At 44.1% G+C, this 21,654-nt stretch overlaps 2 protein-coding genes across 4 annotated transcripts in view; one reads left to right on the forward strand and one right to left on the reverse strand.

The window, feature by feature from the left end:
• The window catches only part of igfbp-6b2 (insulin-like growth factor binding protein 6 paralog B2), an 80,036-nt gene extending 60,277 nt beyond the window's left edge, over window positions 1–19,759 (reverse strand). The window contains exon 1 of the mRNA XM_014135596.2: window positions 19,522–19,759. The gene's annotated coding sequence lies outside the window, so the exon portion shown is untranslated. The remainder of the gene's footprint in view (window positions 1–19,521) is intronic.
• The window catches only part of spryd3 (SPRY domain containing 3), an 88,461-nt gene that overhangs the window by 54,316 nt on the left and 12,491 nt on the right, over window positions 1–21,654 (forward strand). The window contains exon 7 of one of the 3 annotated variants that reach the window (XM_014135940.2): window positions 1,521–1,673. The exons of 1 other annotated variant lie outside the window; for it this stretch is intronic. In XM_014135940.2, the coding sequence (XP_013991415.1) occupies window positions 1,521–1,673 (153 nt within the window). The remainder of the gene's footprint in view (window positions 1–1,520; window positions 1,674–21,654) is intronic. One more of the 3 variants, XM_014135942.2, reaches the window with a different exon arrangement.

Here is a 21,654-nt window from a genome sequence, read left to right on the forward strand (position 1 = left end):
GTGAGATAGTATGCCCAGGTACTGTAAGGAACACTCTACCTGGATTGGTCCTTCATTCAATCTGTCACAGAATAATTGAAAGAACTATATTTTCTTGACTGAGACCAAGTTAGGAAATTATTTATTTCCACTGGATGGATAACCTGGCAACATTCATCATCATTTAATTGAGGGAAACCTTTCCTTTTGAAGTAGAACTCAAAACCGCTGTAGGCCTATTACCTTAACGCACCCAGGTGTTGTCACAAGCTTATTAGAGGAGTCCACCCCCACTTTGTCTCATCTTTTCTCTTCCACTTCAAGCTTAAGGCGTTCCTTCGGTCTCTCTATTCTCTATGACACACTGGATGGAAAAATAGGAGCAGCACTTGGTTGCCTAGCTGCCCACCTACTTGCCCTTCCCATAGAAACCTGTTCTTCTGAGGCTTAGTAATGTGTTTTTCCTATAGGATCTGTTAAGCCTTCCATATTATAATGTTCAATCAGTGGAATATTTGGCGAGACTATTTACGCATGATCAACATGGGCGTGCCTGTTACAGTGGGAGTATGACTGTGTTCCAAAATGGAACCCAATTCCCTATTTAGTACATTTGCTAGTCTGTACTTGGTGACTTCCTCCTTATGCCGGGCGTACACTACACGACTTCCAAAATCCTAACATCGCTTTGCCTCTGTGTTTCCTGTAGTTTGTTGTCTTGCCAACACACACTAAATGATGTGGCATAGACGGGGGGGGGGGTCACACACTACAAGATTCTTCACTTGGTCGTGAGGGTTCTCGATATCACACTGTCTCACGAAAACAAGGTGATGATGTGATTAGATTGTTAACGTAGCTATAACGAGCTGTTGCTCAAACCAGCCTCAAACATTCATGCTTGCCATGCAGAGTTGAAATATCTAGCCAATACATTTTTAATTGAATAGCATTGCTTTCCATTTTTTATTGAACAGCATTGCTTGTGAACTACAAAGCTGTGACAATATGACACTGGTTGCAAGTACAAATGCATAGGCTACCAGTAGTTGTCATGGCTCCTGCTTGAGAGTCTACACATTCTGGGTGATGCGATACAGCATCATCATCTCACTGGCATCTTCTCTGGCAAGCTCTCATTGGCTATTGCTGATCACCATTCTCAAAACTTGTCGTTGCACATCTCACACTACAAGAGCATAGCAGATTTTGTGCCGATAAAATCAAACATGTTTGAAAGTATCGGGACCTCTGGGACGGCTCAAAGATGTGATCGGTAGACCTTAGATTCCGTCTCGGACCCACTCACGTTAAACAAAGGTAGATGACGGTAGCGCGCCCCGAGTATGCATCAACATGTGGATTTTGTCTCCCATCTGGGACAGCTAAATCGGGGCCAAAATCGTGTAGTGTACGCCCGGCTTTAGGTGTATCTGTCTTTTGAGTACTCCAAGCGTGTTCGCGAAAGGCCAACTTAGTCAAAACTACAGTATGTTGTATATGAATACTGACCCTATTTCCCCCCCCCACACACACTTTAGCAGCTCCTGGAGTACGTCGGGAAGGGGAAGAGCATCCTGGACGTGGGTTTGGCCCAGGCCAGGCAGCCCCTCAGCACACGCTGCCACTACTTTGAGGTGGAGATAGTGGATGCTGGAGAGAAGTGCTACATTGCCCTGGGCCTGGCCAGAAGGGTAAGCACTGTACAATTGCACATCAGTAAACTTATGGCCACACAGAGACAGATGAAATCACATGCATTCATCAATTGTCCATTTTTGTCAAAAGTTAATCAACTATTTTCGGAAGAGTTGCGTGCGTGTTTGGCAATGATCTCCGTTGTCCATCTGTCAACAAATGACTCCCATTTGAAAAACCATTTGGTTCTGGCCTCCCGAGTGGCGCAGCGGTCTAAGGCACTGCATCGCATTGTAACTACAGCCTGGGGTTCGATCCCATTGGCCCAGCGTCTTCCAGGTTAGGGGAGGGTTTGGCTGGTGGGGCATTACTTGGCTTATCACGCTCTAACGACTCCTTGTGGCGGTGCCGGGCGCCTGCAGGCTGATCATGGTCGTCAGTTGAACAGTGTTTCCTCCGACACATTGGTGCAGCTGGCTTCCGGGTTAATCAAGCGGATGTTAAGAAGCACGGCTTGACTGGTCATGTTTCGGAGGACACAAGACTCGACCTTAGCCTCTCCCGAGCGCATTGGGGAGTTGCAGCAATGATACAGGATCATAATCACGAAATTGGGAAGAAAAAGTGGGTAAAAATTACAACAACAAAAATTAACATTGGCTCAATCTGTAATTTTCTGAGACAAAATCTCTGTCTGGCCATAGCCTAAGGGTAAGCATTCATAACTCTTTATACAGTTTTTAACCATCAGCACCACAGAGAAGTATAGGTGGCATTTATTTAGTCAGATTCTGCTTGTTTTGAAGTTGAGGAAGTAATAGTACAATCGTAAAACACATTTAGGTACAGTACAGGGTTCGTACAGACAGTGGCAAGTCAAATTCAAGGACTCACAATTACTTATTCAAGCACTAATATTTATTTTCAAGGACCATCAATTTGAAGTAGTTCCTATTATGCCATTGTTTCTAGGCGCCACCAGATGGCAGTATGTTGCCACAACCTCATGAAGAAAAAAAATTACTTACTATTCATGACTACCTTACAAGTTCTACTCAATAATATGTCTTCTCTACTTATTTGCAACATACATGAATGGGAAGTCAGTACTAAAAAGGGAAGGGGTCTGAATACTTTCGAATCCACTGTACCTACATACTTCACTCATTATTCAACACCTTTGTTGTAGGAATAGAACACAGTGTGCTTGATGAAGAGGAAAAAAACAATTAAAGAAATTTTAGCACGACTAATTCAAACCCCTCATCTCGTTTTCCAAAGAATGCACATGCGGTTCCCATCTAATGTTAGCACAGGACAGGAGCTGCTAGACTTTCCATAATAACCTGTGTGCCTTGAAGCCTAACACAACAAACAGTTGTACGGGAACTGATCAAAACAACGAGCAACATCTGGTCTTACACCATTGTAGACTGGAACAGAGAAAAAAGAATACAGGTTGCCCCTATGGCCAAAAGTAGTGCATAGTATAGGGAATAGTATACAATTTTTGGACGTATCCATAATATACATAGGTATCAATGGAAGGCCAAGACTGAGAGATGCTCAATGGCCGATTGATATCACCCATTTGCATTGCTCATACTGTCTGTAGAGGATGAAAAGGGCTGGGACTGACTGTGTAGGTCTGACCTAGGAACATCAGTCATGAGGTGTAATGAACGCCAGCCACAACCCAACGCCTGGTCTACGTGGAGGTGCCCTGTCCTGTCATGCTTGCTCTGATCTCTCTGTGGCCATGGGCATGGCTCACTGTAGACAGAGACTAATTACTCTCAGGTCTTGAACCGACCGGCGACCGCAGACTGAAACTAGTCTTGTCTTGTGAAAGGGAAGGTTGATTTAAGGTCAAGGTCACTGGGTCCAACCAACCAGACTTGGGCTCAATACATTTAAAAAAATATATTTTAAATTAGTTGAGTGTTTGCTTTAGCCTACTTGGAATGCCAAGTGAGCAGTGTTTGTTATTTTGGTACTTGTCTATCGGTTCCATTGCAACAGGCAAGCTTAGTCAATCATAGTTATATGTATTTGAAATGATTTCAAATAGTATTGAATCCAGGTCTGTCGACCAGACCAACCTGCTCCTCCTCCCTTCCACTCCTGGAAAAAAGGAAGACATTTTGTTAGTGATAACTAACTCCATAACGTTTCCTCCCCTTAAGACTTTGTCCCCCTCAGTCTCTCTGCATCTGTGTTTGTTTACAGAGACATTATGGCCTCCCTTCTCCAAAGGACAATTGAGGTGATAAAGCAGATAATTGAAAGGCTGGTTAATCGCTGTTTACTCACCAGAATGTTACATGTTGTTGGGATCAGTTACTTCACTCAGACAGCATCTTGCTAGATGTCTCAGAGTGGATGCCCAACACACACACCCTCGCATGTGCACACACACACACACACACACTCTGTCTGACTGACTGCCCGGTTGACTGCCTGCCTGGCCCGGTTGACTGACTGCCTGCCTGGCCCGGTTGACTGACTGCCTGCCTGGCCCGGTTGACTGACTGCCTGCCTGGCCCGGTTGACTGACTGCCTGCCTGGCCCGGTTGACTGACTGCCTGCCTGGCCCGGTTGACTGACTGCCTGCCTGGCCCGGTTGACTGACTGCCTGCCTGGCCCGGTTGACTGACTGGCTGCCTGGCCCGGTTGACTGACTGCCTGCCTGGCCCGGTTGACTGACTGGTGGCACCGTACAGTTACTCTAACCCAGTAGAGCAAGGGTGTCAAACTCATTCCATGGAGGGCCTAGTGTCTGCTGGTTTTAGTTTTTTCCCTTTAAATTAAGACTTAGACAACCATGTGTCTTGGTTGAATCTCTGCGATGTGCCAGTCAGTCATCATGCGATGTTTGAATGAACATTTTCTAAAGGCTTTCCCCAAAAACCTTCTCAATTAAATATTCACTGCAAAGTAGGCTTAGCTGGCAGAATGATATCATGATGATTTGTATCAATCGTGGGGCATTTGTTTAGTAAACTCTGCTGTTGCATGTAGCCTAAACTGTACATTGTTTGGTGCAAAATAGGGGTGTGACTGTTTATACGTTAAAACAAGGACCGAGTTTGGGAAACCCTGAATTAACACCTTGTTACAATGGTAAACATAATAACACTGGTAAATGTAATACATTTTCTATTTGTAATAACGTTTCCATTTTTTATGTAATCAACCAGGTAAATGTAATAACTGGCTGGTAAATGTAATAAAATGTTGAATGGTAAACATAACTTTTCCTGCTAAATGTAATAAGTTATTACATTAACCAGTGCATATTACATTAACCGGTGAGTAACAACAATTTTGATGAATAATGTAATAACTTCAACCAGTCATGGAATAACATACCAAAATCAATGTTTTTACTTTCATAAACAAACATAAGATGGTGCCGGAGAGGATGGCTGATGTTTTATTGGCTCTAAACCAACAGTGCTATTTTGTTTGTTTTTTCAAAAAATGTGTAACTTATTTTGTACATAATGTTGCTTTCTCTTATGACCGAAAAGAGCTTTTGGACATAAGAACAGCGATTATTCACCTCGAATTGGATGAGTCGGATGGGAAGGATATACTCCAAACACCCAAACAGGCCCTCATCCCCGTCATTCGCTGGAGAAAGAAACAGAGATTTTGCGGAAAGAGATTGGGGTGCCTTGTGAGGATCAGGCAACGAGTGGCTAATCTGTCTTTGCCATCCATACTGTTAGCCAACGTTCAATTGCTGGAAAATAAATGGGACGAAGTGAAAGCATGTATATCCTACCAACGGGACATTAAAACTGTAATATCTTACGTTTTACCGAGCCGTGGCTGAACAATGACATTAACATACAGCTGGCGAGTTATACACTCTATCGGCAGGATAGAGTGTATGTATATTTGTAAACGGCCTATGTATATTTGTAAACAAAAGCTGGTGCACAATATCTAAGGAAGCCTCAAGGTTTTGCTCACCTGAGATAGTGTGGTCTACAGCTTATCATGAGATACTCTATCTACCAAGAGAGTTTTCGTAGCTGTCTACATACCACCACAGACTGATGCTGGCACTAAAACTGCGTTCAATGAGCTGTATACTGCCATAAGCAAACAGGAAAATGCTCATCCAGAGGCAGTGCTCCTAGTGGCCAGGGACTTTAATGCAGGGAAACTTAAATCAGTTTTACCTCATATCAGCATGTTAAATGTGCAACTGGAGGGGAAAAAATTCTAGACCACCTTTACTCCACACACAGAGACACGTACAAAGCTCTCCCTCGCCCTCCATTTGGCAAATCTGACCATAATTCTATCCTTCTGATTCCTGCTTACAAGCAAAAATGAAAGCAAGAAGCAGCACAAAAAAGTGGTCAGATGAAGCAGATGCTAAACTACAGGACTGTTTTGCAAGCACAGACTGGAATATGTTCCGGGATTCTTCCGATGGCATTGAGGAGTACACCACATCAGTCACTGGCTTCCTCAATAAGTGCATCGATGACGTCGCCCCCCACAGTGATTGTACGTACATACCCCAACCAGAAACCATGGATTACAGGCAACATTCGCACTGAGCTAAAGGGTAGAGCTGCTACTTTCAAGGAGCAGGACTCTAACCTGGAAGCTTATAAGAAATCCCGCTATACCCTCCGACGAACCATCAAACAGGCAAAGCGTCAATACAGGACTAAGATCGAATCGTACTACACCGGCTCCGACGCTCATTGGATGTGGTAGGGCTTGCAAACTATTACAGACTACAAAGAGAAGCACAGCCGAGTGCTGCCCATTGACACAAGGCTACCAGACGTGCTAAATAACTTCTGTGCTCGCTTCGAGGCAAGTAACACTGAAACTGTAATCACGCTCTCCGCAGCCGATGTGAGTAAAACCTTTTATACAGGTCAACATTAACAAAGCCGCAGGGCCAAACAGATTACCAGGACGTGTACTCCGAGCATATGCTGACCAACTGGCAAGTGTCTTCACTGACATTTTCAACCTCTCCTTGTCTGAGTCTGTAATACCAACATGTTTCAAGCAGACCACCAAAGGCCCTGTGCCCAAGAACACTAAAGTAACCTGCCTAAATGACTACCGACCTGTAGCGCTCACATCTGTAGCCATGAAATGCTTTGAAAGGCTGGTCATGGCTCACATCAACACGATTATCCCAGAAACCCTAGACCCACTCCAATTTGCATACCGCCCCAACAGATCCACAGATGATGCAATCTCTATTGCACTCCACACTGCCCTTTCACACCTGGACAAATGGAACACCTATGTGAGAATGCTATTCATTGACTACAGCTCAGTGTTCAACACCATAGTGCCCTCAATGCTCATCACTAAGCTAAGGACCCTGGGACTAAACACCTCCCTCTGCAACTGGATGAGGGACTTCCTGACGAGCCACCCCCAGGTGGTAAGGGTAGGTAGCAACACATCCGCCACACTGATCCTTAACACTGGACCCCTCAGGGGTGCGTGCTTAGTCTCCTCCTGTACTCCGTGTTCACTCATGACTGCACGACCAGGCACGACTCCAACACCATCATTAAGTTTGGCGATGACACAGTAGGCCTGATCAACGACGAGACAGCCTATAGGGAGGAGGTCAGAGACCTAGCCTTGTGGTGCAAGGACAACCTCTCCCTCAATGTGGTCAAGACAAAGGAGATGATTGTGGACTATAGGAAAAGGAGGACTAAGCACACCCCCATTCTCATCTACAGGGCTGTAGTGGAGCAGGTTGAGAGCTTCAAGTTCCTTGGTGTCCACATCACCAACAAACTAACATGGTTCAAGCACAGCAAGACAGTCGTGAAGAGGGCACAACAAAACATATTCCCCCTCCGGAGACTGAAAAAATTTGGCATGGGTCCTCAGATCCTCAAAAGGTTTTACAGCTGCACCATTGAGAGCATCCTGACGGGTTGCATCACTGCCTGGTACGGCAACTTCTCGGCCTCCAACCGCAAGGCACTACAGAGGGTAGTGCATACGGCCCAGTACATCACCGGGGCCAAGCTTCCTGCCATCCAGGACCTCTATACCAGGCGGTGTCAGAGGAAGGCCCTAAAAATTGTGAAAGACTCCAGCCACCCTAGTCATCAACTGTTCTCTCTGCTACTGTACGGCAAGCAGTACCGGAGCGCCAAGTCTAGATCCAAGAGGCTTCTAAACAGCTTCTACCCCCAAGCCATAAGACTCCTGAACATCTAATCAAATGGCTACCCAGACTATTTGCATTGCCCCCCCCCCGCTGCTGCTACTCTCTTTTATTATCTGTGCATAGTCACTTTAATAACTCTACCTACATGTACATATTACCTTAATTACCTCGACACCGCTGCGCCCGCACATTGACTCTGTACCGGTACCCCCTGTATATAGCCCCGCCATTGTTATTTACTGCTGCTCTTTATTTTATTTCTTTCTCTTACCTTTTTGGGGGTATTTTCTTAAAACTGCGTTGTTGTTTAAGGGCTTGTAAGTAAGCATTTCACTGTAAGGTCTACTGCTGTTGTATTTAGCGCATGTGACACAATTTGATTAGATTTTTGAGTTGATATAAACAATCTGTGTGCCTCTACCTGGTTAGCTTGTGGCGCTAATGCAAGTCTTCGGGTTTCAGGCAAGTTTACTCAATATGTTAATTTGACACCAATTGCCCTGGTGCCATCCAGATCTGCCATCCAGATTTGAAATCGTTCAAATACCTTGAGGATTTACTTGAGCCTGTATGGAGTGCTAGATTGAAGGGTTTTGCACATGTCCATCAAAGTAAGGGATAAAATAAAGGAAGTTAAACATAAAGACATTGATTTTGGTATGTTGCTACTGACCTGATAACATAACAACCGCATAACACAATAATAAGCTTGATTAATAATAAAGTGTGTGTGTGTGTGTGTGTGTGTGTGTGTGTGTGTGTGTGTGTGTGTGTGTGTGTGTGTGTGTGTGTGTGTGCATTTCAATGTGTGCTTTTGAGTATCTATGTATGACTATTCATGTATGATGTGCATGAGTTTGTTTCTGTTGTGATTGGCAGTAGGTGGTGGTATGTGCATCGAATTGAGTGAAGTAGTACATCCTATTTTTTATTTTATGTTATTGCATGATTGGTGGAAGTTATTACATTGTTCATGAAAAGATTGTTACTCACCAGTTAATGTAATAATCAGCGGTTCATGTAATAACTTTTTCCTCTAAATGTAATAAGTTACGTTTACTGTTCAACATTTTATTGCGTTTACCGGCATGTTATTACATTTACTGGGTTTATTACATGAAAAGTTATTACATTTACCATTGTTACACACCCTTTGAGATTGCGCAACCACGTAATCGTTTCCCGCCATACAATCAATGTAAATCTGATACTGTCAAGTTAAAATGTAATTATTTGTGCGTGGAAGGTACTGTAGGTCATCCGCTTTCGCGGGCCAGTATTCCTTTCATTCTGTATAGTAGCTTTCAGTTGGCACTGGCCCAGTGTGCCCCTGGCAAATGAACTTGAATGTCAAGCACTGCAAGGACGTGCTAATTTAAAAGATGGATAGATGTTATTAGCCTGGTTCTGTATGGAATGCAGGTACATTATGGGTCAGAGGTCAGGTCATTGCCACCAGTGGAAAAAGTTGGTCTAGAACCCTGCCAGAAGGCGGATGACCGGTTTGGGAAGTATGAAATCACTGATGCTTTAGCTCAGCAGCAATATGATTTTAGTTGCCAGGTAAAGGCACACATTGCTTATATGTTTGTTTATGTATGTGTGTTGGGGGAGAGATGTAATCTATCTCCCCTTCCTAGACCTGGCGCTACCTCTACTCTCGATCTCCTTCCTCTCTCTGCAGATAAGAGTTTAGATGTATGTGTGCTGCTTGGAAGCACTTCAGCTTTCATCCGGAGATACACACTGGTTGCTAAGGTGCAGGACAACGAGAGAGATCTTGCCCTGAGTGGGGTGGCGAGGTGCAATCAGTGGTGCCTGCCTGAGCAGCCATTGCTCACGTGCGTGCGTATGCGTGCGTGCCGTTATCTTGCTGGCTGGCCTTCCGTTCCCGTCCGTTCTCCGTCGGCCCTTTCCTCTGCCCTTTTCCTTCCATCCCCGCGGGCTGTTCCAGCCCCCCTCCATAACCCCCCCACTGTGTGTGTATTTATTAGGATCCCCATTAGCTAAAGCAACAGTTACTCTTCCTGGGGTACACATAAAACATTACATATACAGTACATAACATTAATAGACAAGCACAGCACAAGGACAGAACTACATATATTTAAAATAAGAATTGATGCTTTCATACTTTTATGCCTTGGCATTCCATGCATCATGTACTCATTATAACGGCAACACTGCAGCCATTCATTCTCCCATATATTGCGAATCCCTTGCTCTACTGTTACAATTGCTTTGTCTAAGCAGGTCCTGGTATCCTAATCTCACAGCACCGGTTGTTCTGTAAATACCTCACAACAACTTTGTCATTATGGGGTATTATGTGTAGATAGATGTGTTAGAGAAACAAATGTGATATTTTTTTATTATTCAGGCTATAACACAACAAAATGTGGAATAAGTCAAGGAGTATGAATACTTTCCGAAGGCACTTTACAGAGTCATTGAACATTGGTAACTTTAATAATGTTTACATACTGCTTTAAGTACTTTATATCTATTTATCACAGGAGGTTGGTGGCACCTTAATTGGGGAGGATGGGCTAGTGGTAATGGCTGGAGCAGAATACGTAGAATGGTATCAAATACACTGAACAAAAATATAAACTCAACATGCAACAATTTCAAAGATTTTACTGAGTTACAGTTCATGTAAGGAAATCAGTCCATTGAAATAAATTCATTAGGCCCTAATCTATGGATTTCACATGACTGGGAATACAAATTAGCATCTGTTGGTCACAGATACCTGTAGGGGTGTGGATCAGAAAACCAGTCAGTATCTAGTGTGACCACCATTTGCCTCATGCAGTGTGACACATCTCCTTCACATAGATTTGATCAGGCTGTTGATTTTGGCCTGTGGAATGTTGTCCCACTCCTCTTCGTGGGCTGTGAGAAGTTTCTGGATATTGGTGGGAACTGGAACACACTGTTGTACGATCCAAAGCACCCCAAAACTGCTCAATGGGTGACATGTTTGGTGATTATGCAGGCCATGGAAGAACTGGGATATTTTCAGCTGCCAGGAATTGTGGACAGATCCTTGCGACATGGGGCTGTGCATTATCATGCTGAAACATGAGGTGATGGCGGCAGATGAATGGCACGACAATGGGCCTCAGGATCTCGCCAGGGTATCTCTGCATTTAAATTGCCATCGATAAAATGCAATTGTGTTTGTTGTCCATAGCTTATGCCTGCCCATACCATAACCCCACCGCCACCATGGGACACTCTGTTCTCAACGTTGACATCGGCAAACCGCTCGCCCACACGGTTGAAATCTGCCCAGTACAGTTGGAACTAGGATTTATCGGTAAAGAGCACACTTCTCCAGTATGCCAGTGGCCATCAAAGGTGAGCATTTTCCCACTGAAGTCGGTTACGACACCGAACTGCAGTCAGGTCAAGACCCCGGTGAGGACGACGGGCACCCAGATGAGCTGCCCTGAGACGGTTTCTGACAGTTTGTGCAGAAATTCTGGGGCTGGATTATCTTGGCAAAATGCTCACTAACAGGAATGTAAACAAACTTGTGCATAGAATTTGAGAGAAATAAGCTTTTTGTACATATGGAAAATTCCTGGGATCTTTTATTGCAGCTGATGAAACATGTTTTTACATGTCGTGTTCATATATTTGTTCAGTGTACATCAAACACACAGTTTCCATGTGTTTGATGCCATTCCATTCGCTCCATTTCGGCAATTATTATGAGCCATCCTCCCCTCAGCAGCCTCCTGTATTCTAGTCAGGGCTTATCCTGTATACCTACTGCTGTTCACACATTTTCTATTACCATACTGTCTATACACACCATTTACATACAGTGCATTCGGAAATTATTCAGACCCCTTGACTTTTTCCAAATTTTGTTATGTTACAGCTTTATTCTAAAATTGATTAAATTATATTTGTTCCTCATCAATCTACACATAATACCCCATAATGAGAAAGTGAAAATAGGTTTTTGGAAATTTTAGCTAATTTATAAAAAGCTACAAACCAAAATACCTAAGTATTCAGACCATGTGCTATGAAACTTGAAATTGAGCTCAGGTGCATCCTGTTTCCATTGATCATCCTTGATGTTTCTACAACTTGATTGGAGTCCATCTGTGGTCAAATCAATTGATTGGACATGATTTGGAAAGGTACACACAGTTGACAGTGCATGTCAGAGCAAAAACCAAGCCATGAGTTCGAAAGAATTGTCCGTAGAGCTCGGAGACTGGATTGTGTTGAGGCACAGATCTGGGGAAAGGTACCAAAAAATGTCTGCAGCATTGAAGGTCCCCAAGAACACAGTGGCCTCCATCATTCTTAAATGAAAGAAGTTTGAAATCACCAAGACTCTTCCTAGAGCTGGCCGCCTGGCCAAACTGAGCAATCGGGGGAGAAGGGCCTTGGTCAGGGAGGTGACTAAGAACCCGATGGTCACTCTGACAGAGCTCCAGAGTTCCTCTGTGGAGATGGGAGAACCTTTCAGAAGTACAACCATCTCTGCAGCACTCCACCAATTAGGCCTTTACGGACAGAAGCCACTCCTCAGTAAAAAGCACACGACAGCCCACTTGGAGTTTGCCAAAAGGCACCTAAAGGACTCACAGACCATGAAAAACAAGATTCACATCTGGAGGAAACCTGGCAGAAAAGTACAGAAAAATCCTTGATGAAAACCTGCTCCAGAGTGCTCAGGACCTCAGACTGGGGAAAATGTTCACTGGACTTGAACCCAATCGAAAATAGCTGTTCAGCAATGCTCTCCATCCAACCCGACAGAACTTGAGTGGATCTGCAGAGAAGAATGGGAGAAATTCCCAGAATACAAGTGTGCCAAGATTGTAGCGTCATAATCGAGGCTGTAATTGCTGCCAAAGGTGCTTCAACAAAGTACTGAGTAAAGGGTCTGAATACTTATGTAAATATAATATTTCAGTAAAAAAATGTTTTACCTGTTTTTACTTTGTTTAGATTGAGAAAAAAAACTATACTGCTCAAAAAAATAAAGGGAACACTTATACAACACATCCTAGATCTGAATGAAAGAAATAATCTTATTAAATACTTTTTTCTTTACATAGTTGAATGTGCTGACAACAAAATCACACAAAAATAATCAATGGAAATCCAATTTATCAACCCATGGAGGTCTGGATTTGGAGTCACACTCAAAATTAAAGTGGAAAACCACACTACAGGCGATCCAACTTTGATGTAATGTCCTTAAAACAAGTCAAAATGAGGCTCAGTAGTGTGTGTGGCCTCCACGTGCCTGTATGACCTCCCTACAACGCCTGGGCATGCTCCTGATGAGGTGGTGGATGGTCTCCTGAGGGATCTCCTCCCAGACCTGGATTAAAGCATCCGCCAACTCCTGGACAGTCTGTGGTGCAACGTGGCGTTGGTGGATGGAGCGAGACATGATGTCCCAGATGTGCTCAATTGGATTCAGGTCTGGGGAACGGGCGGGCCAGTCCATAGCATCAATGCCTTCCTCTTGCAGGAACTGCTGACACACTCCAGCCACATGAGGTCTAGCATTGTCTTGCATTAGGAGGAACCCAGGGCCAACCGCACCAGCATATGGTCTCACAAGGGGTCTGAGGATCTCATCTCGGTACCTAATGGCAGTCAGGCTACCTCTGGCGAGCACATGGAGAGCTGTGCGGCCCCCCCAAAGAAATGCCACCCCACACCATGACTGACCCACCGCCAAACCGGTCATGCTGGAGGATGTTGCAGGCAGCAGAACGTTCTCCACAGCGTCTCCAGACTCTGTCACGTCTGTCATGTGCTCAGTGTGAACCTGCTTTCATCTGTGAAGAGCACAGGGTGCCAGTGGCGAATTTGCCAATCTTGCTGTTCTCTGGCAAATGCCAAACGTCCTGCACGGTGTTGGGCTGTAAGCACAACCCCCACCTGTGGACGTCGCGCCCTCATACCACCCTCATGGAGTCTGTTTCTGACCGTTTGAGCAGACACATGCACATTTGTGGCCTGCTGGAGGTCATTTTGCAGGGCTCTGGCAGTGCTTCTCCTGCTCCTCCTTGCACAAAGGCGGAGGTAGCGGTCCTGCTGCTGGGTTGTTGCCCTCCTACGGCCTCCTCCACGTCTCCTGATGTACTGGCCTGTCTCCTGGTAGTGCCTCCATGCTCTGGACACTACGCTGACAGACACAGCAAACCTTCTTGCCACAGCTTGCATTGACGTGCCATCCTGGATGAGCTGCACTACCTAAGCCACTTGTGTGGGTTGTAGACTCCGTCTCATGCTACCACTAGAGTGAAAGCACCGCCAGCATTCAAAAGTGACCAAAACATCAGCCAGGAAGCATAGGAACAGAGAAGTGGTCTGTGGTCCCCACCACTCCTTTATTGGGGGTGTCTTGCTAATTGCCTATAATTTCCACCTGTTGTCTATTCCATTTGCACAACAGCATGTGAAATTTATTGTCAATCAGTGTTGCTTCCTAGGTGGACAGTTTGATTTCACAGAAGTGTGATTGACTTGGAGTTACATTGTGTTGTTTAAGTGTTCCCTTTATTTTTTTGAGCAGTGTATATTCAATCCATTTTAGAATAAGGCTGTAACGTAACAAAATGTGGAAAAAGTCAAGGGGTCTGATTACTTTCCGAATGGACTGTATATATTTATATATACAATTTTGCCGTGGGGTTTTGTATTGTGTATTTAAATAATGTGTTCTTCGACATAGCTCATTTTAATATTTCTAGTATTGTACATTGCATTTTAGTTAGTTTATTCACACTGCATATTTATTTAGATACTGGATTCTTGACATAGCTCACAAATATATCTACTACTGTACATATCATTCTTGTGTAAATTCATCTTGTGTGTGTGTGCATATATACTGAGTGTACAAAACATTTGGAACACCTGCTCTTTCCATGACAGACTGCCCAGGTGAATCCAGGTAAAAGCTATGATACCTTATTGATGTCACTGGCTAAATCTACTTCAATCAGTATAGATTATGGTATTTGGTATTTTATTAGGATCCCCATTAGCTGTAGTGAAAGCAGCTGCTACTCTTCCTGGGGTCCACATGAAACATAATACAGAATGACATAATACAGAACATCAATAGAGAAGAACAGCTCAAGGACAGAACTACATACATGTCAATGCATACACAAACTATCTAGGTCAAATAGGGGAGAGACGTTGTGCCGTGAGGTGTTGTAGACAGTTTAGGAAGGATTTTTAAGCATTGAGGCAATTGAGACATGGATTGGGCATGTGTGTCATTAAGAGGGTGAATGGGCAAGACAAAAGATTGAAGTGCCTTTGAACAGGGTATGGTAGTAGTTGCACCAGTTTGAGTGTGTCAAGAACAACAACGCTGCTGGGTTTTCACTCTCAACAGTTTCACGTGTGTATCAAGAATGGTCCACCACCCAAAGGATATCCAGCCAACTTGACACAACTGTAGGAAGCATTGGAGACATCATGGGCCAGCATCGCTGTGCCCTGACGAATTGAGGCTGTTCAGGGGGCAAAAGGCAGGGTGCAACTCAATATTAGGAAGGTGTACAATACCAGTCAAACTTTTGGACACACCTACTCATTCCAGAGTTTGTCTATATTTTCACATATGGAATCATGTAGTAACCAAAAAAGTGTTAAACAAATCAAAATATATTTTATGTTTGAGAATCTTCAAAGTAGCCACCCTTTGCCTTGACAGGTTTTTAGAAATGTTTGCAAATTTATAAAAAATAAAACACTGAAATATCCCATTTACATACGTATTCAGACCCTTTGTTGAAGCACCTTTGGCAGTGATTACAACCTCTAGTCTTCTTGGGTATGATGCTACAAGCTTGGCACATCTGTATTTGTGGATTTTCTCCCATTCTTCTCTGCAGATCCTCTCAAGCTCTGTCAGGTTGGATGGGGCGCGTCGCTGCACAGCTTATTTTCAGGTCTCTCCAAAGATGTTCGATCGGGTCCAGTCTCTGGCTGGGGCCACTCAAGGACATTCAGAGACTTGTCCCTCCTGCATTGTCTTCACTGTGTGCTTTGGGTCGTTGTCCTGTTGGAAGGTGAACCTTCGCCCCAGTCTGAGGTCCTGAGCGCTCTGGAGCAGGTTTTCATCAAGCATCTTTCTGTACTTTGCTCTGTTCATCTTTCCCTCAATCTTGACTCGTCTCACAGTCCCTGCCTCTGAAAATCATCCCCACAGCATGATGCTGCCACCACTATGCATCACCATAGGGATGGTGCCAGGTTTCCTCCAGATGTGACACTTGGCATTCAGGCCAAAGAGTTCAGTCTTGGTTTCATCAGACCAGAGAATCTTGTTTCTCATGGTCTGAGAGTCCTTTAGGTGCCTTTTGGCAAACTCCAAGCGGGCTGTCATGTTCATTTTACGGAGGAGAGGCTTCCATCTTGCGCCACTACCATAAAGGGCTTATTGGTGGAGCAATGCAGAGATGGTTGTCCTTCTGGAAGGTTTTCCCATCTCCACAGAGGAACTCTGGAGCTCTGTCAGAGTGACCATCGGGTTCTTGGTCACCTCCCTGACCAAGGACCTTCTCCCCCGATTGCTCAGTTTGGCCTGGCGACCAGCTCTAGGAAGAGTCTTTGTGGTTCCAAACTTCTTCCATCGAAGAATGATGGAGGCTACTGTGTTCTTGGTGACCTTGAATGCTGCAGAAATGTTTTGGTACCCTTCCCAGATCTGTGCCTCGACACAATCCAGTCTCCGAGCTCTACGGACAAATCCTTTGACCTCATGGCATGGTTTTTGCTCTGACATTCACTGTCAACTGTGGGACCCTATATAGACAGGTGTGTCCCTTACCAAATCGTGTTCAGTCAATTGAATTTACCACAGGTGGACTCCAATCAAGTTTACAAAATTCAAACTTACAATGTTTTCTTTTCATTCTTTTTTTATGCTTGAGTACGATTGCCTACTGTTCTTTGTTGACATTTCCTGCCTAAGTTTTCCCACTTTGCCAGTGAAGTAATCATTAAAATAATTGACAACATCAAATTGTTTTGTGATGTATAAGCCATCTGATTCAATGAAAGATGGAGTTGAATTTGTATTTCTGACAATAATTTGATTTAAAGTATTCAAAAGTTGTTCTACTGTTCTTCATGTCATTGGTCTTGGCTTCATAATACAGTTTCTTCTTCTTTTGGTTGAGTTTAGTCACATTTCTCAATTTGCAATAAGTCAGCCAGTCAGATGTGCAGCCAGACTTATTAGCCACTCCTTTTGCACCATCTATTTCAACCATACAGTTTTTCAATTTCTCTCAATCCATTGAGCCTCACAGTCCATTTCATAACAGGTGCATGTTTATCAATAATTGGAAAAAGCTATTTCATATATTCATGAAGTGCAGCATCTGGATGCTCGTTATTAATCACATCAGACCAACAAATATTTATAACGTCGTCCACAGAAGTCACAGCAAAATCTTTTGTATGATCTCTTATATACTATTTTAGGCCCAGCTATTGGAACTTTGGCTTTCCTGGATGTAGCCGCTATATTGTGATCACTGCATCCAATGGTTACGGATACAGCTTTAGAACAAAGTTGTACAGTATTACTTAAAATGGGATCAATACATGTGGATGATCTTGTTCCTGTAGTGTTTGTAAATACTCTGGTAGGTTGATTAATAACCTGAACCAGATTACAGGCACTGGTTACAGTGAGAAGCTTTCTCTTGAGCGGAAAGCTTGATGAAAACCAGTCAATATTCAGGTCCCCAAGAAAGTAGACTTCTCTGTTTACCTCACCCACACTATCAAACATTTCACGCATACAGTATGTATACTTTAAAATAGTGGATTTAGCTATTTCAGCCACACCTGTTGCTGACAAGTTTATAAAATTGAGCACACCGCCATGCAATCTCCATAGACAAACATTGACAGTAGAATGACCTTACTGAAGAGCTCAGTAACTTTCAACGTGGCACTGCCATAAGATGGCATCTTTCCAACAAGTCAGTTCATCAAATTTCTGTCCTGCTAGAGCTGCCCTGGTCAACTGGAAGTGCTTTTATTGAGAAGTGGAAACGTCTAGGAGCAACAATGGCTCAGCCACACAAGCTCACAGAACGGGACCGCCGAGTGCTGAAGCACGTAGCGCATAAAAATTGTCTGTCCTCAGTTGCAACACTCCCAACCGAGTTCCAAACTGCCTCTGGATTCAACGTCAGCACAAGAACTGTATGTCATCTGACAGTCCTACGGACGAATCTGGGTTTTGCGGATGCCAGGAGAACGCTACCTGCCCCAATGCATAGTAAAGCTTGGTGGAGGAGGAATAAGGATCTGGGCCTATTTTTCATGGTTCGGGCTAGGCCCCTTAGTTCCAGTGAAGGGAAATCTTAACGCTACAGCATACAATGATATTCTAGACAATTCTGTGCTTCCGACTTTGTGGCAACAGTTTGGGGAAGGTGTAAGGGCTGTCGTCGGAAGAAGACCAAGGTGCAGCGGAGTTAGTGTTCATCTTGACATTTAATTCAAACAAAGAGAACACTATACAAAAAACAGGAACACCGACAGCCAAACAGTACTGACAGGAAACACACTGAACAGAAACAATTACCCACAAAACCCAAAGGAAAAACATGCTCCTTATGTGTGACTCCCAATCAGCAACAACGAGCTTCAGCTGTGCCTGATTGGGAGCCACACACACGGCCCAAAACAAAGAAATACAAAAACATAGAAAAAGGAACATAGAACGCCCACCCAATGTAACACCCTGGCCTAACCAAAATAAAGAACAAAAACCCCTCTCTATGGCCAGGGCGTTACAGAAGGTCCTTTCCTGTTTCAGCATGACAATGCTCCCGTGCACAAAGCGAGGTCCATACAGAAATTGTTTGTCGAGATCAGTGTGGAAGAACTTGACTGGCCTGCACAGAGCCCTGACCTCAACCCCATCAAACACCTTTGGGATGAATTGGAGCACCGACTGCGAGCCAGGCCTAATCGCCCAACATCAGTGCCCGACCTCACTAATACTCTTGTGGTTGAATGGAAGCAAGTCCTGGCAGCAGTATTTTTCCAATACTGGAAAAATAAATTATTTGGCCAATTTTAAAAATGTGTTACATTTTAAACGTTTATTTTTTTCCGTATGTGAAACTTTTGAAGCTCTTCTCCTGCAGTTGTAACAGCTCCTTGTAGAATTATTTTTGTTGCTTTAAAAGATCTTTCACCTGCGCAAGCGAGACACTGTCCTCTTCTTTGTTTGGCATGGTTATTGTTGGTGTACCACATACTGTAGTTCCAGCCAGGTCAGGCTAATGCGTGTGTGTTTACTATGGCCTGACCTATCCCTGTGGCTGTGTCACTGTGTCCTCACTGCCTTTGGAATGCTCCCTGGTGCAGAACCAGAGCCTTTTAACATGTTGACTCTATCTGGCTGAACAAAGGAGCTGAGAGCGAAAGCCAAGGCCTCTTGTCTATCTGGTTTACTGTAGCAGCAATATAATAGACAGGGCACACACACACAGGCTGTTGTTCTATTCATTCCCATCAAGTGCTGATCTCTGATCTCCATCTCTTTGCCCTGGTATTTCACGATGGTGGTTTTTACACGATGACAAGGGGTTACACAAACAAACCTGCATCACCACCACCACTCCTTACCCTTACCCCCCTCTGAGGGGTTGTGGGCACACACACAAACACACGCTCACCTGGCTTCTCCTGCAGTAATCCCTGTGGTGATATTTATAGCCGGGGACTCAGAAGAGAGATGAGTATCTGCCTCCATGAATCCAACAGGGCCCGGCCAGGGAAGGCCAGCATCTCTGCAGCTCCAGCTTGTTGACTCTGTCACAGTGTGGAAATGCAGGCTAGCTCCAATGACACTGATAAAGCCCCTGAGGATCAGATAGAGGTCTGCTATGGACAGACAGAACGCTACTCTTTGTTGTTCTTGGAAGCAGCTCTGTTTTAGACTAATGGCTTCTGCAGAACATTGCAGTCCAAAGTTCATGGTGAAGTAGTAGACCGAGGTTCCGGGGTTAACAGAATAAACTTTTATGCAGCTTTATACCGTCCGAGGGAGACCGTTGATGATGTGTTTGTGTGTGAACAAACGATACGCTTCGAATTAAGTTACTGCTGCTTTAATGGGGGCGGCAGGTAGCCTAGTGGTTAGAGCGTTGGGCCAGTAACCGAAAGGTTGCTGGATTGAATTCCCGAGCTGACAAAGTAAAAAGCTGTCATTCTGCCCCTGAACAAGGCAGTTAACCCACTGTTCCCCGGTAGGCAGTCATTGTAAACAAGAATTTGTTCTTAACTGACTTGCCTAGTTAAATAAAGGCTAAAAAAAATTTTTAAATCTATAAAAATGATTGCTCAACTGAGTACCATAATATGTCAGAAAACATACCAGTCAGAAAACAACATGATCAAGTAGCTGGCAGAGATCCAGTGGTTTGGGAATTAAACTGAGGGGTATTACTCATTTGTGGCAAGACACAGGTCTGTGGTTTCACTGTGTCTTGACTGTGAATCCATCACTTACAATCCATATGAATTAGATGAACAGATTCAATGAGCCCAGCGCTCCTTTTGGCTTTCACCCTCAGAGCCTGCGTCCTACATGGCATCGTATTCCCTAATATAGTGTACTACTTTTGACCAGGGTCCATAGCCTCTACTGGAACAAAACCCCAAACAATCCGATTTTAGCATTGTCATCCTAGAGACGGGGCCAGCCAGAGAGATTCCAGGGCTTGTGGTTGAAAACGGGAAAAGAAAGAGAGTAGACATGGCTTGGAGCAGGAGCTGCATTCCTCCTGGTCCTCTGTGTCTTTCCTCCGCTCTCTCGCTCGCTTCCTTCTCCTGCTCTTCCAGCTCTCCACCCTCAGTGAGGCCGTCAGATAGACTAACCCCACCATGGGTTCCTCTCTCATCTGACCTGATGAAGCAGCTGTCTGTGGCCTCTCCATTAGGACTCAACTGAAGGCCCATCATGGCATCATTCCCACCTGTGTAGAGATCACTAGACAGTGGCTTTGTCCGAATACCCGTACTTACGTTCTAAATACAGTATTACACATTTTGGGTATACGAAAAAATAGTTTTTTTATATTATGTGACAACATTTTGTATGCTTTAAATGCCAGGATGTCATACTCATTGCAGCTTTTCATCAAGTAGAATTCGCTGCCCGTTATTGAGGAAGAGAATCGTCTTCTGAGACTTGTGTGTTTGACAACAGCTGATAATCATCTGAGGGGACGCGCTGTACCAAAATAAACGAACGGCGGGAATCAGCGCAAATCCGCGTCATATGACAAATTCTCAGTAGGATGAGCCTAGTAGGCTGATATTTGTTGCTTGAGCCTAGTAGGCTGTAGCACGATTAATAAACAGTGTTCAGTTTCAGTAAGTAGTAGGCAAGCCAGATTTCAGACACGGCCTGTGTCTGTAGGTAAACTCATCTCCACTGAAGTGTGGTCCATTTGAGGAAAGGGATGTATTCGTTTTCTTAACCGCTTCAACAATCAATAATGACCTGTTACATGTTTTGAGGGTTTATTTATTAGCAATTCTGCTACATGGACGATGAACAGCAGAATGAAAAGGAGTTGTGTTCCTCTTTGGGCTGTGGATGGTTGGCTCTCTACTTATGGAGATTGAGTAAACCCGTAGAGAACCAAAAAAACATCTCTGGTGATTAAAAACATCTCTGGTGAGTCACACTGACTCTGATCTAATCCAAACCTTACTTGGCCCTTTTTTATTGTTTCTGTTGGCATGGAGAACCTGTATAGAAAATATCTGTCCTCTTCCTATGTGTACTTTTAGTGTGCACC

The sequence above is a fragment of the Salmo salar genome, chromosome ssa13, assembly GCF_905237065.1.
Source record: "Salmo salar chromosome ssa13, Ssal_v3.1, whole genome shotgun sequence".
In the NCBI taxonomy this organism is placed as follows: domain Eukaryota; kingdom Metazoa; phylum Chordata; class Actinopteri; order Salmoniformes; family Salmonidae; genus Salmo; species Salmo salar.